This window comes from Grammomys surdaster, unplaced genomic scaffold (assembly GCF_004785775.1).
Source record: "Grammomys surdaster isolate TR1022 unplaced genomic scaffold, NIH_TR_1.0 1164, whole genome shotgun sequence".
NCBI classification, from domain to species: domain Eukaryota; kingdom Metazoa; phylum Chordata; class Mammalia; order Rodentia; family Muridae; genus Grammomys; species Grammomys surdaster.
The window spans coordinates 380895-391028 of NW_021605583.1; the positions used below are offsets into that span (position 1 = coordinate 380895).

At 47.7% G+C, this 10134-nt stretch overlaps 1 protein-coding gene across 2 annotated transcripts in view; it reads left to right on the plus strand.

Moving 5' to 3' along the window:
- Window positions 1–10134, plus strand: part of Dixdc1 (DIX domain containing 1) — a 64136-nt gene that overhangs the window by 26382 nt on the left and 27620 nt on the right. Inside the window, exons 1-3 of one of the 2 annotated variants that reach the window (XM_028783818.1) lie at window positions 2751–2882; window positions 5818–5930; window positions 7972–8120. In XM_028783818.1, the coding sequence (XP_028639651.1) occupies window positions 2860–2882; window positions 5818–5930; window positions 7972–8120 (285 nt within the window). In that variant the 5' untranslated portion in view covers window positions 2751–2859. Of the gene's footprint in view, window positions 1–2750; window positions 2883–5817; window positions 5931–7971; window positions 8121–10134 lie in introns of those variants that run through there. The other variant, XM_028783817.1, reaches the window with a different exon arrangement.

The following is a 10134-nucleotide window of genomic DNA, read 5'->3' on the forward strand; positions in this document are numbered from 1 at the left end:
ATGGGTCTGAGGCATTGGTCCTTGACATGACAGTGCCCGGGTCACTCAGGAGTTTATCCACTCCTTACTGTCCACCCATGGCCTCTTCAGCTCCCCACTGTTAGGTGTATCTACTGCTCAGTGATAGAGTGCTTGCCTTGTCAGATGGTCCTGTGTTCAACCCCTACCTAGTACTGAGAAGCTCTTTTGCTTTCCTCAGTTTATGCTCCGAGTTCAAGGACCAGCTCTCGTCACTACCTGTGGGTTCTGTGCCGACAGAAGCATAGGACACAGTATTAGTGAATTCCCCACCCTCAGAAACTGCAGTAACCCAGTGACAGTAGTTAGTTCTGACCACATGGGGGCGTGACTTCACATGGGACGGGGTTGGGGGGGACCTCAGAGCCCAGCCCAGCCCAGTGTTTGTGTATCAGCTGCCAGTGTTTATGATAGTCATGTCCCTGGCACTGGCCTGCAGGCTGAGTCTGACTCTTTAGTTACAGCCACAGAAGGCTGGAAAAAGCTCCCAGAGAGAAAGGAAATTGTGCACGACTGTCTGACGCATTAGCATTTCCACATCCTTTTATAGGACTGGGAATTGGGGCACATTAGTATGCATTTAAGTGGGCTATGGGTGTTTGACTCTCACAGAGAGGGTGTCTGCTTCCCTTAGGGCCAAGTGCAGAGGCCAGAATAGGACACTCTGCACTAATAAAAGCCTGACCAATGCCAAGTACAGTGACAGAAAAAAGATTATTGTCCTGGCTCGTGGAGATTGTGCCCCTGTAAACACACCCTGGCCCCCTTGCTAACTTGTGTTGCTGAGTTGTATTTAATGTCTCCTCTGATGACCTTTTCCCACCTACTCCAATCCAGCATGGTCTGAGCTATCTAAGTCTCATTGTGCCTTATGTGTACTTTCCATCTTTTTTATTTCCTCCTGCTTTTTTCCACACATACAGTCCCATCCTGTTCGACAGATGGTTTGCCGATGTATTGAGGTCCTGTGGAACTCTTCCCATCATCCTCACATACTGCTAGCCCAGCTCGACTTGAAAGTGTTTCCATATAATGGGTGTAGTTTTTATTTCTGAAATGGATCTACCACATACAATTCACCTTTAAACATTTCAGTGTTCAGTGTAGTGTCCTCATCATTTTCTGTAAAGCTCACCCCTATCCAGTTAGAGGGCATTTTTGACCAGCTCCGAAAGAAACTCTACCATGAAGCAGTAGGTGTGCTTTTAATGAGACCTTAAACCACTGCTCTTTTCCTTGTGGCTGTGCCTGTCTGTGTCAGTACAGAATCAAAGGCTGTTTTGTTGTATAATGAGGTCTATTGCTTCCTGCATGTCTGCTGGCCTTTGGCTTTCCTGAGCCTGAGTGTGCCTATGAATTAAAGAGTTGGAGTCTCCTAAGGGTGACTACTTCCTTGCTCTAGCCAGGACTCAGATTGCAGCTAGAGCTGAGAGATTGATGCGAGGGACCCACCAGGCGACGGCAACAGTTCGTAGATGTGTCAAAGGAGAGTACATTTCCCTGTTTTCCTCTCCTTCCTGATTTTGTCATGTTCTGTGGTATAGAGTCAGCACTCTGCCTATTTCTTTACTGATTCCTCAAGAAAGAAGAGCTTCTAGCAAGTTCTGCCATTTGCCCACTTCCATCACCACCTAATGGCTCTGTGGCCCCTAAAAAAACCCAGGAATCTTGGAGATGTTGCAGTTTTGGGTGGAGCGTAGCTATGAATATGGGATAGACATCCTGTGGTTTCTAAACACCTTCCCCTGCTGCTTCTCAAGGATGCCCTGGCAAAGCTCAATTCTCCTGTTGCTCCAGTAAACAGGCCAGCCTCTCACAGTATCTAAGCAGAACAGTCCTGGGGGGGGGGGGGGTTTGAGAGTGGGGATGGGCAGCAACACAGGAACCGCTAGAGGAGAAGGAAGGTGGGATCCGCATACTGGAGGGTGTTCTGTAGGTTTCCTGGGGGTTGGGGGAGCTCTAGTCTCCATCCTGCCAGCATATCCCAAGTCTTGGAGAGTGGAGCTGAGTCCCCCCCCCCCCACCTCCCACTCCCACCCCTGTTAGGTTAGGTCAGTCTTGAAACCGCGCGTTTAAGAAGGGAGGGGTCAGAGAGGAACAGCAACGTCTTCGTTGGTGGGCTTTTCGGCACCAGGACTATCAGATCCACGAGGTTCTGCCACCGCGCCGCCCATCCCCCGCCGCTACCCGGGCTCCCATTGCCCTCAGCCCTGCCAGGTCCGGACCGCGCCCCTGGCCCCAGCCTCAGCCCGCACCCTTACCTCTCCGCCCAGAGCCTTCGGCAGCGCTTGGGTCGAAGCCCAGCGCTGCCTGGCCGCGTGTGACAGCCTGGGAGGGGGAGGAGCGGGAGGTGGGGAGGGGTGCAGGGAGGGATCGGGAGGCGGCGCCGAGCGGGAGCACCGCACACCGGACTCCACTCGACGCTCATCGGGAGCCACCAGAGCCTCTTGCCCCGAGGGAGATAGGTTAAGATGCGGCTGTCCGGAGGGATGCTCCGAGCCGCGCGACCGCAAAGACCGAGATGCAGCTGCCAGCGACCGGCCGCCGGCGATGGGAGGCGGCTTCCGCTGGGGCTCTGCTGCGGCGGTGTCTGAGCTACCGGGACAGTACGCTCACCCTAGGGAGCATCCCGGTCCCCCAGACCAGGACGCCTACCCCCTGCCTTTCCTACTTTCTCCGGAGACCCCGGGGCGAACCGTTCCGCTGGCTGGCTGATCTCTGGAACCGTTCTTCGAGCCCCGGTGCGGGGGGGACATGCCAGAATTTAGGAGTGATGTGACGCTCAGCCTCCCACCTCACCCAGGGAAGCAGGCTTGCTGAAGCCAGAGCCAGGAGGGGACCATGGGAGGGACACAAGTCAAATGGTGAGCTGAAGCCACTTTGGCTCTTGAGGTGGGGAAATGAGGGGACGCAGGGCCAGGACAGGGGGTCGTGGTTGGCCCTGACAAGAGATGATTGGTGGGGCTATTCTGTGAGAACAGGCTGCTGGTGCTGCTGTTTTGTAGCTCTACAAAACAGTAATTTTAGGAATTTGGAGCGGGTTCCACACACAGATTCAGCCTGTACGTCTGCTAATGGAGGCACTTAGAGGGGCAACAGGACTCTTTTCGTCTGTTACCCATTTAAAACAGTGATGTAAGTCTAACTTAGCAATATCTTTGTTGGGGTTTGCTGGTATAATAAATTAATATTGGTGAGATAGTAGATTAAGAAATGTGTATGTAGAACCCGTTTGTAATCGGCCGTTCTCTGACGAGGTTATTATAGTTCTCGGAGAGGATTTTGATGGTAAATAGAGATGACTTGTTCGTCAAGTAGGACTTTTCAGCTAGTTAGGGAGGATTCCAAGTCTTACAATTAATTAGCACGAAGATACTTTTCTCTGGCCTGAAGCAGAAGATTAAAAGCCCCTTCCTTTTCCAGGAAGGTGCTGCTGCTCTGACACACGCCTCAGGATTTTCCTCCCTCCGAGGTCCTTGATCCTGGTCATCTAGTTTCCTAGTCTTACCTCCGTGGCCTTACCCTGGCAGTCTCATTTCAAGAAAAAGAAATGTTGTTTTCCTTTGGCTGCCCTGCCACTCCCCCGGTGGGGTTGGATATCCAGGCGTCCGCCTCCTTCTGCCCTTATATGGGAGGCAACTCAATTGGAGGGGAGAGGTGGAACTGAGCATGCGTCTATGCTTTTAAGAAAGCCATTTCTCAGCATCCTAGATCCCCACTACACCCTCCCTCTGGTTTGTCTCGCACATCCCTCCTGTGGTCCAGCCAGATGCAGGCAGTGGGGCTTGTTATCCTAGCACCTTGTCAGCTGAGGAAGAGGAGCAGCTGACAAAGGCTTTGTGCGCCTGGATTCCCAGTTTTGTAAGTGGTAAATGCTGGGGGCCTGGGCACTCATAAATCTCTCTTTATCAAGGATACAGCCCCTTTTCAGCTTTTTAGCTGTGAATTCATGTTAGCCTGGAGGTCAGATTGCCTACATAGTGAAAATAGATAAGAGAGTTCTAGAAAACACTCAACATTTCTGAACACTACTTGCTGCCCCTCACCTGTCTCACGGCTTCCTACAGATGTTTAGGTAAAGCATCTTACTTACAATGATGTGAAGCTTTAAAATTGTTTTTTCTTATAATTTTTAAGAAAGAAGAGAGCATAGTACCAATTGAGATCATCTCCACTAAAGTTGGCCAGCTGTGGAGGCCTGCGAAACTCTGTTCCACAGGTTTTGAAGTCTGGCTACTTCCACTGCGCTTGTCTTTCGTTTTTCTCTGGTTTCTGAAAAGAGGAAATGTTAACTCCTGTTTGTGGTTGTGAGGATTAGCCTTCGAGACTTCAGGGGCACATTAAGGGGTCAGTGAGTCCTAGACACTTCACTGTTGTCTGGGTGATGGATTTGGAAAGAATTCCTAAGAGGGGGCAGAGCCATAGACTCCACGGCCCCTGAGATTGTGTTAGAGCTGATGTTCTCAGAGTGTAGTGTGAGGAGAAAGGGATCCCCAGACTCCTTGATCCCTGAGGCAATTAGTCTCATGTTCCCATCTTGTCTGCTTCCTGGAAAAATCTCAGAACAAGAATTATTGAAAAGTGTCTCAGGATGATTTGAAACTATGAAGCTATGGCAAACATAATACTAATTCTTCAGTTAGAGCTAAGTAAGCTTCGACTCAGCTGCCACTAGCAGGGCTTTCTCTCTTGTCCTACCACTCCTCCTATTTTAAAGAAAGGTTTATTTTTATATGTATGATTGTTTTGTCTACATTCTATGTCTGTGCGCCACATGTGTGCCTGGTGCCTGAGGAGGTCAGAAGAGGGTGTCTCATCCCCTGGGATTGGAGTTACAGATGGTTGTGAGCCACTATGTTGGTGCTAGGAACTGAACCTGGGTCCTCAGCAAAAGCAGTAAGTGCTCCTGCCCAGTAAACTGTCTTTCCAGCCTGTGCTCTTTTCTGTTCCGGCTCAGCTGTGGATGAATTCCTGCCCTTCTGCCCATCCAGGGATTGCATCCCCTCCAGCCGTCTCTACCCCAAGTCGGTCCCCTGTCATGAGTCCTCTTGGGATTAGCTTAGAGATGATCTCTAGTAGCTTGTAAAGACTCATTACTGAAACATGATTTTGATCCAGCTCCAAAAGCTAATGGAACACAACCATCAGCCTCTGAACATGGGCCTACGAACTGATAGTGGCGGATACACAAAATTCTTTAAAAATGATTTATTGCCTATTCTGGTAACTCTCATTTTAATCAAGTATGCTTAAAGGCAGCCTTATTATAGAAAAGACCTAGGGTGTAGGAGAAATGTCTCAGTAGTAAAGAGTGCTTCTTGCTCTTCTAGAGGCCCCAGATTCAGTTCCCAGTATCCAGCTAGAACGGCTCACAACCTCTGAAACTCCAGGTCCAGGGAACTCAATACCCTTCTGGTTTCTACACCTGTATTCACTTGCACATGCCCCCCTCTGCACCCCCACCCCACTGTACACATACACACATCACACACCTCCCACCTGTATTCACATGCATACACCCCACTCCCACACACAGACACATATATATGTATGTTTATATACATATATATGTATATATATTTAAAAATAAAATCTTTAAACAACAATAAAAACAAAAATACTCCCAAGAACTAGTTTTTTTTATTTATTCATTTAACATTTATCTAATTTGTTCTAATTTTGAGCTAGGTATCATGTTAGGCATGGTGTAAATAAGATGTCTCTGAGATGGTCTGTGAAAACTGTCTTTTATATACCTGTTCATAATGATTGCTTCTCTTCTCTTTTGTTTGATCACAGTCTGACTTCACCCAGTCCAATCCACAGTGCAAAGAGTGAATCCATTATAACCCAGTCAGAGGAAAAGGCCGATTTTGTGATTATTCCCTCTGAAGGAATAGAGAACAGAACAGGTACCATCTGCCTGCCTGCCTGCCTGCCTGCCTGTCTGGGTTGTTTCAGGGGGAGGTTTTAAAAGCCTGAAGTCTTTAGGGCTTCTGACTGCTAAGCTTCCTGGCCATGTCTGTCTTCACTGTCTGTGCGTAGAGGGTCAGCTCTACAGGGTTCTCATGCCTTTGAGCCAGTTCGTGTAGTTATCCTCTTATAGAACGTCAGTTCTGGTATTGGGCTATCAGAAAAGCTCATACCAACCTTGAGAAGCCCTCCCTTAGCTGGCTGCCTACTAATTAGATAAATGGCATTGGGGTAGTCAGAAGCCCTGTTCGGGTAAATAGTCCTATTTTGTGAAGATAATTCTGGTGCTTCGCTGACTAGGTCAGAGCCAGGAATACATAGTCTGAACCAAGATGCCCGTGACCATGCGACGGAGTGTGAGGGCTACAAAAGGACCACAGAGTTCTCTTTGTTCAAACTTCTGAGTCTGTCTCAAGTATCTTTTTCTTTTCCCCCACTTAAACATAAAAAGAAACTCAGGATAAAACAAAGTACAAGCGTTGGGTTGAAGCCCACTCATTCATAAGGGTTGCAATGAAACCAAACCCTGCAAAAGAAAACCTGAAATGAAATTCTTCTCTGCTTGCCCTCAAGCCCAAGTGTTTGTAACAGTTCTAGCTTTGGGGTTGGTCCTGCACATCTGTATTCTCAGTGCTTTGGGGATGGAGACCGGTGGGTCATAAATTTGGGGCCAACTAGTCTAACTAGTGAGTTTCGAGCCAATCTGGGCTACACTGTGAGACGCTGTCTCAAAGTCCAAGGGTCACCCACAGAGTCAAACTCTTAAGGCTACGAAGAGGGACGAGAGGACTGTTTATTGAATTCCTGCACTGTTGAATACTGCTGGGTCCTTGTGCTTTGCCTCTTAATCTCCACATTAAAATATTTTTGTTTGTTTGCTCTTTTTTTAAAATTTTTTATTCGAAACAGGATTTCTCTGTGTAACAGAGCCCTGGCTATCCTCGACGTGGATTTGTAGACCAGACTGGACTTGAACTCACAGAGATTCGCCTGCCTCTGCCTCCCTAGAGCTGGGATTAAAGGCGTGTGCTACCACACACTGCCATTGGTTAAACTCTTTAATCCTACAATTCAGATGGTTACTATGCACTTCTTAGAAATAAAGAAGCTTGCTCAAAGAGTTTCCCTCCCTCTGTATTCCATAATGCACAGTAAATGGCAGAGCATGGGATTAGTACAAAGCAGACAAACACACGGGAGCAAAGAGGTCTTTTTGTTTTTTTGTTTTTTGTTTTGTTTTTTCTTTTTTGTTTTTGTTTCTTTTTATTTATTAATAGTTTTATTTGTTTACATTTCAAATGTTATCCCCCTTCCCACTCTCCCCTCCATGAACCACCCACCCTATCCCCCTCCCCTTTGCCTCTCTGAGGGTGCTCCTCTGTCCACCCAACCACTCCTGCCTGACCCGTCTAGCATCCTCCTTCGCTGGGACTCAAGGAGGTCTTAAAGACAAGGAACCAATTTTATTTCAAGATTGCCTCACACGAGGTTGTGTGAAAAGGGCTTAGTTCTGACTCCAAGGGGGGAGAGGAATAGGTTTTTTTTAGGATTTCTGTCACTGTGATAAAAGCAAACAAATGAGGAACCCACTACTGCCAGAAGTGCTTTGTGGAGGAAAGGGTTAATTTAGCTTGGAAATTATAGTCCATTATGAGAGGAAGCCAAGTCTGACCCTGGGATGTTAATTCCAGAGTTGGGAGTTTGTGTGCTCTAACAGGTCTCCGTGGCAGGGGCCCTGCTGTTTTCTAGGGGATAAAGGGGCTAGATACACTTTCCTCCCCAAGCTGGTGCTTTCCTGAGCCTGGTACCTCAGTTAACAACCAGTTCTTTGTGCCTCACAGCCCCACCTAGTGGAGAGCCGGTGTGTCTGCGGACAGGTTCAGAAGGCAGGTGACCTGGACCTGTGAAGCACACTGCGCTCTTGTCTGCCGGAAATCATGTTCTTCAACATGAACTATGATCCAACCTTTGATTTTGCAGACGAGACAGACTCACCATTATCCCGAGACTGGAGGCCTGGGAGCCCAGGAGCCTACCTGGAGGCCACGTGGGAAGAACAGCTGCTGGAGCAACAAGAACACTTAGAAAAGGAAATGGAGGAAGCAAAGAAAATGATTTCAGGACTACAGGTAGCTCTCTCCACGGTTGTTCTCCGTGTCCTAGCTAATCATTCCTTTTAACTTACTTGTATCAGTTTGCAAAGAAAAAAAAAAACACCTGATTTTAGTTGTGCTTGAGTCAGGGTGAAAATTCCCCGTTGGTGATTGTTTAAAGTGGACTTTGGGACTCTTGTTTACTGTCCAGCTGTTAGGTTTGTGCAAGCTCCGGAGCTCTGGCTGACCCCTGTTGTGTAGGTAGGTGTCTTATACACTTCCCAACCTGCAACTGCAACTTCTAACAAAGACTGTGACGCAGGAATTCTGCAGCAGACAGGGGGAAGAAGGTAGTAATGTCTCCAGGTTCCCACTTGTGTCTAGCTGAGGGACTTGGCTGCTTCCTCAGGCACCAACACCTGATACCAAGGCAAGTGCTCTGGTAGCAGAGGTTTCCCTTGAGCAAACAGAGCCCTTCATTTGTCCCCATACCTGTGCTATCAGCTAGGGAAATCTCCCCCAGACACTGGCTGACCCACTTGACATAGGCCCACCATGACCCCTCGACCCTCTGTCCTTATTCGATTGGTTCTGTTTAGAGGAGCCCTTGTAGTGTGCTGATGACCCTGAAATTGCCTAGAAATATTCCATTCTGTTTGTGCTGGGAACTGCACTGGTTTGGAATTGTGAAATATTTATGGACACGTAAACAAAGCCCACATTATGTGTGAGGCTCTGGCAGGCGGTGGAGGGCGTGCTCCCAGCCACTGACAGGGTGGGTACACAAAGGGTTCCTAAAGAAAAAGGAGATTGGTGCTTCTGCAAAATGATTTGCATAATGTATGCCCCAGGAACCCAGGCCAATTGGAGAAAAGTTTACATCATAAACATTCCTGAGAGTTATGATGTCTGCTTCTTGTGCTGTGGGTTTTTTTTTTAATCCCTTTCTGCAACTCCAGTAATGAGTACTTAATGATTTACTCTTGTTTTTAGTGGGAAGTGTTCCAGGAATTTTGGGTACTTAACCAGGTTTTTCTCCCCTGAAAGAATTTGCATTATTTGAGTGAGGTATAGCTATCAGTTTGGCTCTGATTTGTGTTCCTTAGCTTAGGAGAAATCCGGTGACTGATGAAACAGAGAAATGACAAAAAAGAAGGAGCATTGACAAGCAGAAAGGCAACAGCCTAATATTTCCTCCAAACAGAGGAATTGTAAGTCACTGCCACTTGATGACAATGAGGACCCAGTGTCACTCACTGAGGAGCACAAAATGGCTCACAGCGTCCACCAACTTCTTAGCTGCTTCAGGGCTGAACAAGTTGGATATCAAGGCACATCCAGTGTTTGTGACTGGTTAGTTTGCCATTATTAGACGCCATTGAGCAGCCTGCCTCTGGGGTTACTATTCTTGGAATGTCTCCATTTCTGCAGCCCCGAGGAGGCTGTGTACCTGCTCGCCCATCCCTCTCCCCATGATTCCATGGGAAAACCAAGTTTATTTGGTTTTCTCAAACATTATCAGTGTTTAGTAGAGAAACCACTGGCTGAATTTTAAACATTCTCCATCAACATGTCTGTTGAATTTGTGTTATATTTATTCAGACAGGTTGTATTTATCCTCTGACACTGTCTTTCCAGTTGAAACAAAACAGTTTCCCATACTTAACTCACCTGAACCATTTCATAATACCTCCCTGAGCAGGCAGGTCCTAAAGTATACCAGGAAGTTGCTCTAATAATAAGATTCCAAGGCTGGTGAGATGGCCCCATAGGCAAAGCCTCAGGCTGCCAAGACTGAGAATCTGAGATCCATCTCTGGAACCCACAGGTAGAGAGAGAGAACTGACTTCTGAAAGCTGTCCTATGAGCTCCCTGTGCATACTGTGATTTGCATGCGTGCACACACACATACACACACAGACACACAGACAGAGACAGAGAGAGAGAGAAAGAGAAACAGAGAGAAAGGGAGAGAGAAGGAGAGGGAGATGGAAGGAGGGAGAGAGAGAGAGAGAGAGAGAGAGAGAGAGAGAGAGAGAGAGAGAGAGAG